The sequence below is a fragment of the Emys orbicularis genome, chromosome 9 (assembly GCF_028017835.1).
Source record: "Emys orbicularis isolate rEmyOrb1 chromosome 9, rEmyOrb1.hap1, whole genome shotgun sequence".
NCBI classification, from domain to species: Eukaryota; Metazoa; Chordata; order Testudines; family Emydidae; genus Emys; species Emys orbicularis.
In genome coordinates, this window is record NC_088691.1 from 6,867,120 (window position 1) to 6,886,338 (window position 19,219).

Sequence of the window (19,219 nt, forward strand, 5' to 3'; positions counted from 1 at the left end):
TTGGACTGGTCTGGTAAGACAGAGGGTTACTTAATAAGGGAGGTCTCTTGTACCTGCCAATAAATTATGAGACATACTCCTCCTTCAGGGCTGTCCTAAGGCATGGTGAACTCCTGCAACACTGGTTTACTTCAAAAGATAGCTACAAGTGCTCAACAGGTGTTCAGCTCCTCTAAAGAAATTGCCCGGTGCAGCTTCTGAAGGTAATTAGAAGATAGCTCTGCTGCTAGGGGAGCAGGAACAGTATTGACAGAACCAAGAGCTATTCTTAGCATCAACTGCTGTGAAAGTTCCTTTCTCTCATAACTAATTGGAAAGCCTGGGAAGCCTCCAATTCACTGTTTTTAAAGTTCTATTTATAGAAACTACTTAACAGTTCTAAACTTCAGTCAGCAAGATGTATTGCCTTAATCGGTCTCCAAAAACACATTCACTAAAAAGCTTTCTCACTTCTTAGCCTTGGATTCCTCTTCCTGAAACTGATGGGAGAAACAGCTATAGTACACAAATTATAAACAGCATTTTGAATACCAGCGGTGAATGATTTTGTAGTAGAATGTCTGTGTCTTACATCAAAAATTCCACACCCCCCACAGGACAGGTAAGCCTCAGTTACGCTGTTCTGCCATTTTCCCCACTCTTCCTCCCTGCCCCCCAAACTTCTTCTTTGTTACATCAATATTCAGGAGACAACCGCTAATGACCAAGCAGAAACAATATAAGATACTTATTGTAGAACTTTAGTGTCACATTTCAAATGCTCAAAGTCAGGAAACGTGTTCCGGTTCTGAAATTAACTCAGCCGTGTTGCACATCCTTGTATATTTTATGGCATACATTTAAACCGGCTTTAATATAGGGAGGCGTACTTTAGGGTTGTGGAGCTTGAAAGCTCCACTCCTCTTTGCTAACCTAGCCACTAAGGTTGCAAACCCAGCGCTACTTGGCTTGTGAAGTTCATAAGATGCCCAGGAGAAAGGCTCACTTCTAAAGAGTTGGTGAACTCAATACAATCAAAAATATTTCAACACAGAATCAGCTTCCACGCTGATTACCTACATTATTCTACATTACCTAATGGCTATCAATATAGATATTAGCCACGTACCTGATCCAACACCCTTTTAACGAATGAAGATACATACGCCCACTGACTTCTGTGGGAGTTGGAAGGAATTCTACACTACTAACATTGTTCCACACTTAGTACTACAGCTACCAATGTTAGCACAAATTATTCCTGTGCATGAGTGAAACCAAGTTTTCATATCCTTAGAGGGGGGGTTCAATTGGGGGGTGGGGGAGAAAGGTAGAGGGAATAAATTAGAGAAAGAATTCATCCTCAGTGAGGTCTACCCAACTGGTACAATTTCAAATCTCAAAGTTCAGCCCTTTTGAGTCACGAGTATGAAAAAATGCATCTTAAAATTTTCTGCCAATGGGAACAGAGTATAGTTTAAATGACTGGAAGGCTTTTTCTGCAAAACAATCCAGAACAATTCACCTATGAGTTCATATCAAACATGAAGAATTTCAGTCACAAAAAGGGGACAACTACTCATAAGTGCAGAGGGAGCGAAAGCAGGGAGTTATAGAGTGAAAGCCCTGATAAAATCTCAATTGCAAAGGTCACTACGGGTGACTGCTTTAATAAACAAGCTGAAACTGCAGTGATCTATTTACTAATTCATTAGATCTTTCTACATGGGTAAGAAGATGAAAGTGGTAACCTGCTTTAGCAGGATAAATAATACAGCATGCAGGTATATCTGTCAAGACCAACACAGTTTGGAACAGTGCCATTAGGAATAGTTATTTAAAACACACACCAAAAAAAAAAAAAAAATCCATATAGCACTTCAGTGTTGAGTGACTGGATGAGAGAGCTAAATGGAAATGGAAGCTAAACACAACCAATCACAATCAGAATGTGTGATCCCAAAGCGTTCTCAAACTGAACTGACAGACACCCAGGCTGACTTCAGTTGCAACTAAAACAAAAAAAATCGGAGCACAGAGGAGCCACTGAAATGCATTGACTCTGCACTCTAGACTCCTGCCTGAAGTGTTTTCATTCTTGTTACCTTGAAATTTGACTCGCCATCCAGACTTGCCGTCGTGACGTAACAGATCCCATCGTCATTACTCGATGCCAAGAAGATCAGATCACAGGGGAAGGTTTCGTCTGCTTTCACTTCTACAATGTCCCCAACCTGGAAAGAATGCAACTGTGGTTTTTTAATGATTCATTTCATCAGGCCCTGAAGGAGAAGATTAAAGGTTTAATCAGTTTATCTTTTTTTTTATCCAAGTCTACAAGAAAGAGGACAAATCCTCTCCGATCATGGGAATTTGAAGAGCTTTTTAAGCTTACCACCAAAAAAAGTACTGCAATTGTGTAACTGTCCCCGATGATTTGCCATCCACATGCTAGAACTGTTGCTCAAAGCTAATTATCAAGACTGCATAACGATAGCAATACAGCACCTGCACATTTACTGTCTTACAATGGTTCCATATTTAACAACTTTCACCCACTTCAGTAGGACCTCTGTGCAGTGATTGTTCGCAGGACAACAGAATTTGAAGTTTGAGCGCCCTTGGAAGGGGTTTAACAAAGCTATGAAATTATTTCACTATTGAGTGGAAATGTAGTAATGTAGTCGGACTCCAGATCTTTTCTCCTTTATCTGACAGTATGCTTGATAATTACCCACCATAGCCCTTGTTCATATATGTAGCTCACACACACACACCCCTACTAGACTTCCAAGTGGAAAGCTTTTTCTTCAGTTAGGACTATTCCGTAGCAGCTGCTGCATACACTACGTTCCCTCACTACCTAGCTTTGGAAAATACTCATTACTGGATGGAGGGGACACGGCACTTGTTGTGAGGAGATGGAGCAGAGTGAAGTTTTCTTTACACTCAAGATAGTACCCAAATAAGTAGCATTTTTTAAATTTATATTTTCTTGATTTTTCTTCCTTTCATTTGCTGCTGAGGGACCCTGAGCCACGCTCTTGACAACGTGTAACAGAACCCTCTGCTCAAAGGCCTCACACCTCCCTCCACCCCAAGAGGAAAACACAAGTGTGACCTTAAGAGCCCCTCAATGCCACCCGGCAAAGGGGTCACTGTGCTGCCACGGTAACTCTTGACAGGCCTGACAAACTCACTACACCCAGCACCCTGTTTTCACAGTATTTCTCCATAAAGAATGTCATGTGAGGTCTTCAGTGAAAGCCAGGCTCACAGTGGTCATTAACACTGAGGTGAAATTTCTGTACAAATGCCATGGAAGAAGTTATGTATACATAAACTGAAAATACGTTCCTAAAGAAGTCTGAATCAAGACGGGGTTGATAAACGGGATTCTGCCAGACGAAGGACGTATAATCATCTGTCTCCCTCGGTCCACATGTAAATTAAGCATTGTAAGCCAACAGAATGGAGGCTCCATTTGCATACGAAGTCAGTATACCAAGGAATAAACCCCCAGGGGGTCATCCTGACGTGGGGGACCAACAATGAATTTTGGGGCTATAAAGGAAAAGGCAAAAGGAAACCTCTTTATCCTGTACCTAAGGAAGTGCGATTACATTCATGAAAATGAGATCCCAACCTGCCCTGCCTGGAAGCACTGTAAAGGACCTTTGGGTGAGAAAAGATTGCTTTTTAAATTAAGTTTAATCTCTGGAAAGCATGTACTGATTTAGTTTTATATGTAATCCATTATCCTTGCTCACCATCTCTTAAATTTTAGCCTTTGATAATAAACTTAGGCTTGTTTTCACTATAAATATATCTCAGTAGCTCATCTTCCATGGAACCAAACAAGCTGGTGTGAACTCTGTTCCTCTGGGGACAGCTTACCTGGTATTACTGTGGTTTTCTCTACACTGGCAATTGAACAACAAAACTTTTGTCTTTCAGAGGTGTTAAAAAAAACCACCCCACCCCCCCCGAAAGACAAAAGTTTTGCTGAGGACAAGCGCCGGAGTGAACAGCGCTTTGTCGGCAGGAGCGCTTTGCTGCCGACAAAGCTAACCCCGCTCGTTGGGGGTGGAAGTTTTTTGTCGGCAGGAGAGCAGACAAACAGCGGCTACGCTGCGCGACTTTTAGCGGCACGGCTGTAGCGACAAAGCTGTGTAGTGCAGACATAGCCTGTGAGTGTTCGGTGGAGAAGGAACGGAACGCTACGGAGAGACATTTCAAAGGGGCCTGGGGACTAGGGTACACCTATTGGTGATCTGCAAGGCAAAGCAAGGGCTGCCATAGCCCAGAGGAGAGGGGCTGAAGAGCTGGTGGCATCAGGGAGCTGACATCCAGCTACCACAAGACTCCCTCTTGCTGGAGGCTGGGGGTAACAAGGTGACTCAGCCCTGGGCACCCGAAGAACTGTCACAACAAGCCACTAACAAGTATTTGTTCTTACAAACGCTGTTGCATTCTATCCCAATATTAGAGCACCAAGGAAAAACCTCCACCACAGATTAAACGAACCATCCGAGCTCTGTAAATTAAACTTGTTAGCTAGGGCCCCTTTCTAAGCACTGAGGGCCATTCTCTCCCAGGCACTCTGGGCCAGTTCTGCCCTCCGACAACCAGAACTCCTTCTGATTTCAACCAGCGCTGCACACCTGTATCCAAGTGCAGGACTTGGCCTGAGAAGTCAGCCCAACTCAGCAGGACTGCAGACTAGGATAAGAGACCTCCTTACAATTTCACATAAAAATGTATAAAGAAAGTAGCCATCTAGCATTCTACAGTGAGAGGTGATAAATCAGCATCTCTGCTAGCAGACATCTTCTCAGACGTCCTTGGGAAGCTCGGGATAAAGGAAGGACTGCCTGTTCCAGTCACCAAATGAAAAATTATCAGAGGTAAGTTACTCATCAGCCCCACCAGTAAAGTGCATGCATGGCAGCCTTTCAAAGAAGTGACCACACAAAAGCCAAGCAAGCACCTGGTTATTAACTGGAATGGCTCGTAAGGTTTCCAGTCTGAAAACAAACTGAGGTTTAGGGAAGGGGATGGGAAGACAAAAAGTAACAACTGCAGAATTAGGCCCTTAGCATATTCAAGTATTCAGCCACAGCGTCGGATTCTGCTACCACATCAATGGGAGTTTTCCCAATGGCTCCCAGGTGCATCTCTCTCGCTTTCTATTAATGGTTACCTTGATTTTTTCGCTGTGTTTTTTCACTTGCTTTGCATTTTCAACAATGAAGACGCTGCTTTTATTTACTTCCTTGTCAGCTCTGTGTCTCAGCCAGTCCTCATAGCCCTAGACATACCAATATACAGGTAACACAGTCAAGCCCAGGTAGTGAAGTAAATAAATAAATAAAGTTGTGAGAGAGAGGGAGATAAAAAAGCAAGTAAGTTAAACACAGTTATCAGAGCTCCTTCATGCACGCCAGAACGTCGACCTGAATAGCTCCGTCTGAACCAAGTTAATTTTTAAAAACTTCACATATACATTTGACAGATTCAGAACAGACTAAAACAACACACACAAAACTAATCTTTAGGCACTGCATGCAAAGAGCATCTAAATTGCTGTGACATGTTTCTATTATTCTCAAGATTGGCAAGAATACGCTGATCATGTGAATAATATGCTTAGTGCCCCGTTATTCTCACTTTTCCAGTCTAACACAGGAAAAGACTTTCTCTCTCTTCAGTCTCAGCTAAAGAATACAAAAGCCAGATTCGGATTTAACTCTAGTACTCCTTTCCGCTCCCCAAATGATTCCCTTTACAAAAACATCAAATAATGCAATTTTAAAAAGGGGTGCGTACGGTTAATTTTTTTTTTTTAACATTACTCAATGAAAGAGGTCTACAAGTTTTCAGGACTAGATATTGTTTGACTAGAACTATTCCTGTTTTTCCATTGACGTCAGAATAGAATAGAAACTGGATTTATATCATGCTTCTTTAACCTCCAAATCAGGCCCAAAGTGCATTTTTAAAACGGAAGAAATAAATTATAGTAGCGCAGTGAACGCAGAGGCAACCATCAACAGCAATAGCTCACAACATGACTTTAAATACACACACACACACACACACACAGATTACAAAAGCCATACTGAAAATGAGAAAATGCAATCAAATCTACAAAAATTGGACAGAGAACTTAGGTTCGGCATAGTATCCAAAATTACTTTTTTATTTCAAATTTTAAGTTAAATAGATTTCACATTTATAGTGTTCCTCCAACCTTCGCCCTCTATTATTTCAAATATATGTAGAGTCAAGTATATATGTCTTTATATGCCAAATGTCTCTCATTCATTCTGCCATGAACATACTTAAAAACCCAAAGCAAATACACACACACTACTGTAGCAATTTGTTGCTCACCCCCATGCCCTCATGAATCGAAAACATTACCTGTTTGATAGCTGTAACAATAATCACAAAGAAAAGTGGAAGTCCACTGGTTACTGGACTGGTTGGTGTATCTACTATGACCTACAGAAAAAACAACAACAACTTGTGTTATAATTTTTTTTAGGGAGTTGTTATCAAATGCTATCATTAGAGTTGATTCATTCAACACACTCTGTGGCTATGTCTTCACTACCCGCTGGATCGGCGGGCAGCGATCGATCCAGCGGGGATCGATTTATCGCATCTAGTCTAGACGCGATAAATCGACCCCCGAGCGCTCTCCCGTCGACTCCTGTACTCCAGCGCCGCGAGAGGTGGAGGCAGAGTCGACGGGGGAGCGGCAGCAGTCGACTCACTGCGGTGAAGACACCACGGTAAGTCGATCTAAGTACGTCGACTTCAGCTACGTTATTCACATAGCTGAAGTTGTGTAACTTAGATCGATCCCCCCGCCCTCCCCCCAGTGTAGACCAAGGCTGTATTAAGTAATACAAGCCCCAACTATGAGCATGCTCAGGAAGAGTGGGCACATGGAGTGTAGGAGGGAGATTTACATAAGCACCTTAAGAATTGAGGTATACAAATCCCACTGAAAGTCAATGGAAAGTCTCCTAAGTGACTATGAAGTTTTGATCCGAAGCAGACTGAGGCAGCTGAACGAGTTTCTGTATCCAACAGGGCTTAGAGAATGCGTCTCAGTCATGCACCTTTGTGGTGTGCAGCCTAAGCAAGGGGCATTATGGGTTCAAACCAGAAAGTTTCCATGCACCTGCCTGCCCACACACCGTATAATCTGCACCAAACATGGTCAGTTTCACCTTGAAGATTGAACAGCAGGGCCAGCACTGGGTACCATGTTCAACAACCACACCATGGACCATTCTCTAGTATCATCAATAGAACCCAAACCAGAATTGCCAGAATGAACTAAGATGCCTTTTCCTTGCTCCTCCTATTGTGATGGTGTCTAACTGGCTGGTTCACAAAATCCAGTCATCTGCAAGGGGAGGCCAAGCTTCTGGGGAGTTCTACGTGTATGGTCAGGGCAAGTGGGCAGAGCGCCACTGACTCCTTCCCCACAGGGCAGGACAAATGCACAGAGGAGCCACTGATTGGCTCCTTTAACAAGAGGGGTGGAACGGAGCAGGAGGGTCAGGCATGGAGTGGGAGTGGCAAAGCAAGGCACGTCAAAATGCCCACAGCAGGGAGCTGAGCCCAGCCAGCCCTGCCGAGTTACCAGCTGCAGAGGAGTGGGACATAATGGAACCGGATCACTGTTCCGGCTCCACTACGCCACTGTCTCCAACCCACAGTTCCTTTCAGAGGATGGGATGGGGAGCCAGAAGCAGCAGTGAAGCCCTACAGGAAGCCTGGGCAGGCCCCATTAATTTGATTTTGTGTGGGATAGAGCTATACTTGGGGGTCAGAGTTGAACTTTGGAGGGAGTGGCGGGGTGTGATTTATTGAGGGGGAGAGTGAAATATGCATGGATTTGGGGTGAAGCACAGGGGTTTCTCATTCAGGCTTAGTGCATGCATAATGGCTGGGTCATCTGTGGGGACTAACTCCAGGACCTCTGGCTCTAAATGCGTAAAAGTCTCTAATGCTAGATCCACAAGACCAGGTCAATTAATTCAGATGCAGTAGAAGAGTCTAATCTACACATGGCCCAGCCACCACATTCATAGAATTGCTATAGATCTTCTGACTCTATGGGTTTCCTAGAAAGAGACTGGACAAGACTGTATGAAGGTTCGAAAAGCTGTGTAAGGACAGGAAGGGGAGAGAGCAATTGGTTTAAGATCATCAACAGAGTTTGCCGGGGTTGCACCTCTCTTCTCTGCACTGTGATAGCTTATGTGATGCAAAGAGCAACACGAAAGGAGGCTGCAGGAGTTATGTGGAATAAAGAAAAAAACTTCACAATCTTGACTTTGCAGATGAGCATGTTCTGTTGGACACAGAGATAGGGGAGGAGTCCCTGGGACTAATGGTTATCAGGGCTAATGGGGACTGGAGGGGGTGAGATTCAATGGGAGAGAGGGCATGGGAGAGTTGGAGAAGGAAGCAGTAGGGGTTGGGAAGAGCCGTGATGTCCCATGGGATTTGTGGCACTGAATGGAGATGGGAGGGTTAGTTGGGGGCTGAAGTATTGGGTACATTTCAAGGGCGGGGGGGACCATTAGTAGCTATCCAGGGAACTTGGGGGTGGCTAATGGGGATGGGGAGTTTGCACCTGCACACGTCTTTATAATGTGAGTGGTTCAACATCTTGTGGAAAGTCACAGATTGTGCAGTCACCAACGTAGGTTTGGACTCAGATACCAGAATGCCAGTTTATCCAATACCATTATTTTGTGGCTCATGTACCCTGTGGTTAGTGTAGGCCAAGGGTAGTGTAGGTCAGTAGTCAAGAGGTAGACCGCGGGCCACATGAGGACCGCCAAACACTTTTGAACAGACCACAAAATCTTTTTATTTACTTATCATTATTGTTACTTTTGCATTATTTTCTCTGGTGTCTGGACCTTGACTACACCTTGACCAAGAAATTTGGACCCTGACAAAAAAAATAATTGGCTATCCCTGGTGTAGATTGTGACAAGTTTTTTCCCCCGAAGTATACATTGATTGTAAGACAACAGGCCAAGGAAAGAGAAAATGTAGGGAACTCTTATGTCAGCTTTTAATTCCTGAAACCTTTCAACGCCATGGAATAACGCCTCATAAAATCATGTAATATATTCAAATTGGGATTTTTACACCGTGTTTATTTGCATATGGTCATTTGAGGTATTTTATTCCTGTAAGTGTAATAAAAAGAAATAAAGCAAAATCTTTTTTTTCCATGGACAAAATGAAAGAACAAGAAATTCCCAAAAAATAAAATGAACAATTATAGAAGAATAAAAAGGTCAGAGGGCTCTAAAAGTGAGAGCAGCTGCACTGCCAAACGCTACGGTGGCACACACTGCTCGGACTAGCAGCACAGAGTAGCTGTTTCCCTGCTGCAGTATTAGCTTGAGTGTCAGCAGTACTTGGATCAGCTAAGTGGAGTATAAAACACCACTTAACTTGTGGGTGTGCACGGGAGTTGGGTATGGGGCAACACTCGGTGTACCTCGAGCTGACACTGCAGTGAAGACATGCCCGTAGCAAGGAAAGAACATAGCAGGCCAGCTTTGAGACTTTAATTAAACAGTAGGGGGACCCTAGAGAATGGGAACTGTCCATTTCTATTGACCTTCTCATGATTCAGCCCAGTTTTTAGGGTATAGGAAGTGTGTGGTCACTGAAACAGGTTCATAACGAGGAGAAATTAAAGGAATCAGAAAAACTAAAACCACGGCAACACTAAGATTTGGCATCCAGCGTTATCGCATTGGTTACATATTTTATGCAGAGCCTTTGGTTTGACAGACTAGCCGGAGCAGTTTCTATGCATTGCTGGTGAGCTTCACCCCTCACCCCCACCCTAAAATTTCCAAGGACCAGTTTCCCTTTGGATGTGATGGGGGCACAATCAGACAGGCGAATGGAGCTTGGAGTTCAGACCAAACAAGTTCTAGAATGAGAGACAGAAATAAATCTGAGCATATTGTACAGCTCCCTCGCTGTCAGAGACCATAATCTCCAGTACAGATCTCCCAGAGAGGACCTTAAAATGACAGGGGGCTGGGGGGGGGGGGGAGCATACTTGGACAGACCGCTGCATTGCGGTCACACAGATCCCAAACTGGCATACAGGAAGCGTGTTGTCCTACTTCAGGGATCCAGCCGATTGTGGTTGGGGTTGAGGCAGGAATATGGATGGAGGCAGATGTACTGGGTGATAGAGGAGAGGGAAAGCGCAAGGAAAGTTTACCAGAAATGCCTTGTATTCATATAAACAAAAGGCCTTTGTTTTGCAACATCTATTGGTGTTTCACTGGAGCGCTCATGAACAATAGAATCTGTATGTGTTGTTTTCAGTTCTTTGTAAAAAGCTACATTATGCACAAAACGTTTCTTATCTGTCCCTAGGAAGCTGTTTTGAGATAGTCAGCACATATTAATCCCTGGAAATGGCCTTACACTGTGATTTTTGCACTGCTTTATGCAAAAACACCACGAACAGAGCAGAGAGTCAGAAAGGGTCCCGTTTGTAAGAAGCCAAATTCACACCACATTAAAGTATTTACATTTAACAGTGGTAAATCCTAGATGGCTAGGGACGTTCAGAGATGGCTGCACTCAGCTCTGTGTGCAAGCAATGCACGTGTGGGCTCCAATTGGGTATTTGCACGCACACATGGCCAGTTATGCATCTAAGGTAGGTCTGCGCAGCAAAAGCTGTGTATGGACTAGCTCACTTTGTTAGCTTGAATCCAGCTAGCCCAGGTAAAAACTGTAGGGAAGATAACACGGCGTGGGCTAGTGAGCCGAGTGTGTACCTAGGGGCTGTGATAGGATTGTACTACCTATGCTGAAGCCAATGCTGTGCTGTCTTCACTGCTTCTGTTACCTGCACTAGCTGGATTCAAGTAGCTCAGGCTAGGTCTACACTACAGCGGGGGTCCGACCTAAGATACGCAACTTCAGCTACGTGAATACCGTAGCTGAAGTTGCGTATTTTAGGTCGGCTTACCTAGCGGTGAGGACGCGGGAAAGTCGACCGCTGCCGCCGACTCCGCTGCCGCCTCCTGCCGAGGTGGATTTCCGGAGTCGACGGCAGAGCGATCAGGGATCGATTTTACCGCGTCTTCACTAGACGCGGTAAGCCGATCCCCGATAAACCGATTGCTACCCGCCGGATCGGCGGGTAGTGAAGACAAAGCCTCAGGTAGGCAAGCCTCAGCACAGCTTTTACTGTGTAGACAGGCCCTAAATGACCATATTTATGAAACAGGTCATCCCCCTATCGCAGAGAGTTAATTTTCAAGATCTGCCTGCCCCCAGGCACAACGGTGGCGTCATTTTTAGTAAAACGGAGGCCACGTGAGGTAAAGCTTTGGACACATAAATGTATCATGCCTTCTGCCATCCCCAGAGCCAGGGCCGGCTCTAGGATTTTTGCCGCCCAAGGCAAAAACAATTTTGGCCGTCCCCCCCCCCCCCCACGTTTTTTAATTACCCCCACCCCGGCCCCGCCTCAACTCCGCCCCTTCCCCAAATCCCCAGCCCTGCCTCCTCCCCCCAGGCTCTCAAGCCTGGGAGGGGGAGCAGCGGCGCGCGAAACAGCTGTTTCGCGCGCCGCGGCCGCTCGGGATCTCCCTCTCCCTCCCAGGTTTGAGAGCCTGGGAGGGAGGGGGAGACTCCGAGTGGCCACGGCGCGGGCACCGCTTCTCCCCCTCCCTCCCAGGCTCTCAAGTCTGGGAGGGAGGGGGAGCAGCGGCGCGCGAGTGGCAGCGGAGGTGAGCTAGGGCGGCCGAGGCACATTTTTAGGGGCGGCATTCTGGCGCCGGCCATACCGCCCCTAAAAATGTGCCGCCCCAAGCACCAGCTTGTTTTGCTGGTGCCTAGAGCCGGCCCTGCCCAGAGCCCCCTACCGTAGAACCTCAGAGTCCCAAACACCTCGGGAATGGAGGTTGTTCGTAACTCTGAACAAAACATTATGGTGGCTCTTTCAAAAGTTTACAACTGAACATTGAATTAATACAGCTTTGAAACTTTACTATGCAGAAGATAAATGCTGCCTTCCCTTTATTATTTTAGTAGTTTACATTGAACACAGTACTGTCCTGTATTTGCTTTTTTCTGTTTGATCTCTACTGCTGCCTGATTGCGTACTTCTGATTCGAAATGAGGTGTGTGGTTGACTGGTCAGTTTGTAACTCTGCTGTTTGTAACTCTGAGGCTCTACTGTGCCAAGAGAGCTTGCCATGATGCATACATGAGAGTATTCTGGTTATATTTTTGTTCATATAGATCGGGGTGGGCAAACTTTTTGGCCCGAGGGCCATGAATGCTCACAAAATTGGGGTTAGAGTGCGGGAGGGGGTGAGGGCTGTGGTTGGGGCCATAAATGAGGAGTTCAGGGTGTGGGAGGGGGCTCTAGGCAGGGATCAAGGGGTTCGGAGGGTGGGAAGGGGGGGATCAGAGCTGGGGTAGGGGTTGGGGCACGAGGGGAGGCTTAGGGGTGCAGGCTCTGGGCGGCGCTTACCTCAAGCAGCAACATGTCCCTTCTTGGGCTCCTACGCATAGGGGTGGCCAGGGGGCTCCGCTCTGCATGCTGCCCCGTCCGCAGGCACTGCCCCTGCGGCTCCCATTGGCTGCAGTTCCCAGCCAATAGGGGTTGCGGGGGCAGCGTTCAGAATGGAGCCCGCTGGCTGCCCCTACACGTAAGAGCCGGAGGGGGGCCAGGCTGCTGCTTCCAGGAGCCGCGTGGAGTCCCGCTCCCCAGCTAGAGTGCCGGAACGGGGCACGCCCCAGACCCCACTCCACAGCGGGAGCTTGAGGACTGGATTAAAACAGCTGGCGGGCCAGATCTAGCCCATGCACTGTGGTTTGCCCACCCCGGATATAGATACTTCATGTGGGAATTTCCATATTATTACCGTATTCCATATACATCCCCTGTAGTACAGTCTTCCCTTTTGTGAAACTCACAGGCAACTTTTGAGACTAACACAGCAAAATAAAGATAGCGTAAGCGTACTATGAAGTTGTTTCTAAGACACTTGCCTTATAACAAGGATCCAACAAGCAGCAGGTAGCTCAACCTGCATCTGTATTTAGACCAGGACTACAGCAGCATACTCTGACTTCATTTTAAAGTAACTGAGTCCTGCTAGTATATGAAGGTTTTTGTTCATCTGTTGTTTCTACCCAACTGAATTCCATGATTCAGGAAGCACCAGACCATTCCCTCTGTCACTCAAAAGTATTTTCCAGTTCCTAAGCTGCCTATCTCCTTCATTTCCTCATTTCGGTAAAAAGATGCTGACTATACTTATCCAAACTCAGCTTTATTTGCAGGCGTTAGGTTGCTTCAGAGGAGCAATTGTCTAGATAATGGTTTCAGTAGATTAATCCAGTGGATGCCTTACTAATCAATCAAGCAACCAACTAAAAGGTATTTTCACACACGTATATTTCATGTGTGCTTTCAAGCAAAGACACATTCCCTCCCCAACATGGACTTGACCCTGAGCCACTGAAGTCAATGGGCTTTTGGACACCAGGCCTACGCGGAAGCAGGACCAACCCCAACACAGGACTGAATTCAACATCTAATTCCTCTGCACTCCTCAGTCAAGAGTCTGCTGAACCCTTCACTTATAAGGAAACACTTCGGGCAAGTCCATTAATTTAACATACGTTAACTTGATCGACACCAACATTTCGGCCATAAATGGCATTTGTCAAGGTAGCCCCTTGATACTTTAAATGAATGGAATGGCCTTAAGGGCTTATTAAAGGTAAGTGAGATCTTCAGTACTTCCAGAATGAAAAGTGCCTGGCAGCTGTCTGTTAGTGACCTGTATTAACAGCATCAGGTGTGGTTTTTATCCCTAATTCAATATGTGGGTAGTTTTCTTACTTTAAACATGGTCACAGTTTTTGGAATAAAAACCGAAAACAAGAAAAATGCTCTTTAATCCATCTGCACACAATCAATTTCATAGCTAGATCCCTAGGTCTATGTCTAAAATGAGTCTGCAACTGAACTGCCAGGAAATATATCAATGTCACCCAGCTAGGTGACTGGGTACAGTAAGGTAACACATTCAGTTATTCCAGTCTCCCCAAACTCCATTAAGAGGGGCAGAAGATAAGATGTAATACTGTGACTTCAGACTATCGGGTATCCTGGAGGGACATCCTGACTTTAGCGCATTACTTTGGTACATACGCAGGCCAAGTTCACTTCTGACAAACTGGAGTGGTGCATCTCCATTGGATTTCATTGGCATCAGCTAACCCCAGAAGTGAGTTTGTCCCTTTGTGTAAAGCAGGCAACATTATGCACAGTCCACAGGAATTATGTTGGGATCACCTATTTCTGCAGCAGTCATGGAAATCTTTATGGCTGAAGTGGAGCATTATGCTTTATAACAATTTACTAGGCATCCAATTTTGTTAAACTGTAGCATAGCCAGATGCTTAAAAGCCAGATGCTAAGTGACCAAGGGGAGACAGCAAACAGGGACCAGCAAACATAAGAGTTTGAGACAGAGTTTGTAAGTGGAAGAAAGAACAAAATCACCCTGGATCGAAAAGGCCCCATTGCCGGTGCCAGCAGTGCTCCTGGCTTCTCCACCTGCACCTGTGTCCAGACAAAGAACCCACCTTTACCCAGGTCCTGGTGTGGGTTTGCAGAGACTGTGGCCTGCATTTCCTCAACATAGAAAGCCAGGCTGGGGAGACCACCCAGGGTGAGAGGTGCCTACTCAGGAGGCAGGTAGGAGAGCTACAGGAGGAGGTGGCTAGGCTGAGGAGCATCCATTCACACAAGGAATTCATTGTAAATATGCCTCTGGAGACCTCCACGATGGAGGGAGCAATCCAGCTGGAGGGGATTGCAATAGCACCATCAGGGGAGGAGGAAATGGCTCTTTCACGAGGAGGAAGCTGGCTGATGGCTACTTCTGGCAGCAGGCAGTACTCCACCCCTGCTCCCAACCCACTGTCCATAGAGATTTAAAAAAAAAAAAAAAAAAAATGTTATGCTGCTCTGGCAACAAGGGATGAGAAATTTCCCCCAAAGGTGCAGGAGGAGAAGCCATGTCCCCCCTAGGCTGGAAGGATCATGGCCATCAATCCCAAGAGGAAGGGTGATGGTGGTCAATGACTCCCTTCTATGGAGGACAGAGGTGTCTATCTGCCGGCCTGACCTAGCACCCAGGAGGTGTGCTGCCTACCTGAGACATTACGGAAGGATTACTGAGCATCATCTGGCCCTCTGACTTCTACCCCATGCTGCTCATCCAAGTGGGCACTAATTATACCGTGTGATATGACCCTGAGCAAATCGGAAGTAACTACAGGACTCTGGGAGGGAGTGTGAGGGAGTTGGGGGCGCAGGTGGTGTCACCTTCCGGTCACAGGTAGGGGGCTCAGGCAGAGAAAGACATCCTGGTGGTTAATGCCTGGCTGCGCAGATGGTGTCACCGGGAGGATTTTGGCTTCTGTTCCGAAAAGGACTGCTGAGAAGAGTCCACCGATCAAGGAAGGGAAAGAGGAAGAGTATCTAGGTTTGATGCGGGCAGGAGGGAAAAGCCCACAGGTAAGTCCAGAACATGGAGACCTGGGTGCAGGGTCAAAATCCTGGGGGGGTGGAGTGGGGAGGAGGAACGTGGGCAATCGCAGCAGGAGCAAAGGAGAGACAAGAGGGAATACAGATGGGAAATCTAATAAAGAGAAAGAGCTAGAAATACTAAGGAATAATCACAATTATGACATAATTGGCACCACAGAGACTTGGTGGGTGGGATAATTCCCATGACTGGAATACTGGTACAGAAGGGAACAGCTTCTTCAGGAAGGATGAGCAGAGGGGAAAAAGAGGAGGAATAGCAAAGATGCATTACCCCTTCACTGAGGTTGATAAAGAAGTGGAAAACAGACCCATTGAAAGTCTCTGGATAAGGATAAAAGGGATAAAAAACAAGAGTGATGTCATGGTAGGGGTCTAGTATAGACCAGGAGGAAGACATGGAAGGATCTTTTTGTAAACAACTAATCAAATCATTGAAAACACAGTAGTTGGTGGTGATGGGGGACTTCAACTATCCAGACATCTGTTGGGAAAATAAGACAGCAGGGCACAGATTATCCCACAAGTTCTTGGAATGCACTTTTTATTACAGAAGGTGGAGAAAGCGACGAGCGGAGAGGTTGTTCTAGACTTGATTCTGACAAATAGGGAACTTGGGTTGGGAATTTGAAGGTGGAAGGCAGCCTGAGTGGAAGTGACCATGAAACAGAATTCATGATTCTAAGGAATGGTAGGAGGAAAAACAGCAGAATAAAGACAATAGACCTCAGCAAACTCAGAGAATTGGTAGGTAAGATCCTCTGAGAAGCAACTCCAATGGGGACGGGGGAGGGACGACTTCAAGAGGGTTGGCAATTTTTTAAAAAGACATTATTAAAAGCACAAGAGCCAACAATCCCAGGGTGTAGGAAAGATAGGAAGAATAGTAAGAAACCACCCTGCATTAACCAGGAGATCTTCAACCACCTGAAATTCAAAAAACAGTCATACAAACAGTGGAAACTGGGTCAAATTACAAAGGATGACATATATATGTACTATATATAATGAAAACAACACCACAAGCATGTAGGGATAAAATTAGAAAGGCCACGGCACAAAATGAGTTTAAACTAACTAGGGACATAAAGGGTAACAATAAAACATTTTACAAATACATTAAAAGCAATGGGAAAACCAAGGACAGAGTAGGCCAAGAGAAGACTGAGGGGGATATGATAACAGTCTTCATATATGTAAAAGGTTGTTATAAAGAGGAAGGTGATAAATTGTCCTCCTTAACCACGGAGGACATGACAAGCAGTAAATCTTTAATTGCAGCAAAGGAAATTTAGGATAGTTATTAGGAAAAACTTCCTAGCTGTAAGGCTAGTTGTAGAATCTCTGTCACTGGAGGTTTTCAAGACCAGGTTAGATAAACACCTGTCAGATATGGTCTAGATCGGGGGTGGCCAACCTTTAGCTCCGGAGCCACATGCGGCTCTTCAGAAGTTAATATGCGGCTCCTTGTATAGGCACTGATTCCAGGGCTGCAGCTACAGGTGCCAACTTTCCAATGTGCCGGGGGGTGCTCACTGCTCAACCCCTGGCTCTGCCATGGGCCCTGCCCCCACTCCACCCCTTCCCACCCCCTCCCCTGAGCCTGACATGTCCTCGCTCCTCCCTCTCCCCCCCAGAGCCTCCTGCACACCACAAAACAGCTGATCGGGAGGTATGGGACGGAGCGGGAGGCGCTGATCGGCAGGGCTGCCGGTGGGCAGGAGGCACTGGGAGCCGGGGTGGGGAGCGGACGTATTACTGTGGCTCTTTGGCAATGTACATTGGTAAATTCTAGCTCCTTAACAGGCTCAGGTTGGCCACCCCTGGTTTAGATAATACTTAGGTCCTGCCTCAGTGTAAGGGACTGGACTAGATGACCTACTGAGGTCCCTTCCAGTCTACATTTCTATGATTCTATAGATAATAATAAAAGTGAAGCATAGAGGTATTAATCAACTTAATCCCTCAAAGGACGCCTTTATTGCAGACTACCGTATGTAACAGATCTAAGACTTCATTTACTAGATGAATAGGCTGAAGTTTTACCTGTCTGGTTAAGTCAAACCAGTCAGTTGAGTATTTTTTTAAAACCCCAATGTTCAGTTATAAAAAGAGCGAAATATACTTCCTTGTGTTTCATCCACATTTTACTAAAACAAACAAAACAAACAAAAAACCACCTTTCTTTTGCAAACATATTTTGGGAACTCCCCTGATTTTTCAGCTAATGTAACAGAAAATGAACACTCATATCTACCAGCATTTCCCCTAATCCCAAGATCAATGCCCTCTTTACATAGAAATCAGCACGGAAAAAAAACAGATCTTATTACATCATGTGTATGTCTGTAATTTAGTATGTATAAAATCTCTTTACAAAAATCAAACTCCTACACAAATGCACACACTTAGTAAATGCTCATCTAAATATAAAAAACAATCCAAATGATGGACTGTGCACCTCTTCTGGTTTTCTTGAAATCTACACAAACTATAATATTACCAGGCCGCTTATTATATGGAAAAAAATGTATGGTTAGATGGGAGAAGCAATAAAGAGTACAAAAAAGCTAGGTTTCAATCCTGCAGCCGTTAACATATGTTTTACTCACACCGGGTATGTCTACATAGGAGCTGGAGGTGAAATTTCCAGTTTCAAGGAAAGATACCGACACTAGATCTGACTGAGCTCGGGCACTAAAATAAACGTGTAACTACGGGGGTATGAGCAGTGGGAGGGGCTAGACTTCCTAAGTATGAGGATCTGAGACCCTAGGTATGTATCTGAGCAGCTAGCCCCTCCCTCTGTGGCAGCTACACTTCTATTGTTAGCATGCTAGCTTGATCAGAACTAGCACCAATAGGACTCCTCGAGATGGAAATTACACCTTCCAGCTCCAACGTAGACATATTTATAAGTGATCTCATGGTGCTTATAGTGTTAATAGGGCCCTTAAATTGTAACAACAGTCATCACAATATGTCTGAGATGGCCCCAGAAATGTTACCAGTTATGGTATTTTGAATGCGTGTGCAGGAGACAAAACATAGCTTCTAATAAAAGATTTCATAAGCACCAGTAAAGAGCCAGTCTTCCGTTTCAGTCCTCTATCAAATTGTGTTTAAAGCTTCGAACAATCGGTTTAAAAAAATAATAATAATTTTTGCATCATTGCTATTTAAAAGTGCCCTTACCTGCACAAGGAAAATGATAAGGAAATAAAAGTTGGCAATTCTTCTGAACTGTTCAAAAAGATTCTTCGGAAGAAAATTCCAGACAGTGTACTGCAGGGTGAAAGAACAGAGAGATAAGCTGTGCAAATAATACCAGCACACAAATTTTCAGAATGTCAATAGAACCAAAGATCGACAGGAAGCTACATTCATCCAGGGATTGAGAGTTAAAGGGAATTTATGTTTAGAAGTTTCCTAAGAAATAAGATTTCATTTAAAAAAAAAAAGGTCAAGTAGTTATATTGGACAGATGTATCCCTGGTATAATTTCACGGATGTTATAACCAGGATAGATTTGGCCCAGGGTGTTAGTTCTCTTATTATTGAACCTCTTCAGAAACT

General features: G+C 45.1%; 1 protein-coding gene across 1 annotated transcript in view; it reads right to left on the minus strand.

Annotated features, from left to right (window-relative positions):
- ATP11C (ATPase phospholipid transporting 11C) overlaps positions 1 to 19,219 on the minus strand; it is a 112,945-nt gene that overhangs the window by 43,581 nt on the left and 50,145 nt on the right. The window contains exons 3-6 of the mRNA XM_065410764.1: positions 18,839 to 18,928; positions 6,406 to 6,486; positions 5,183 to 5,290; positions 2,085 to 2,213 (exon numbers count right to left, since the gene is read on the minus strand). Of these exons, the coding sequence (XP_065266836.1) occupies positions 2,085 to 2,213; positions 5,183 to 5,290; positions 6,406 to 6,486; positions 18,839 to 18,928 (408 nt within the window). The remainder of the gene's footprint in view (positions 1 to 2,084; positions 2,214 to 5,182; positions 5,291 to 6,405; positions 6,487 to 18,838; positions 18,929 to 19,219) is intronic.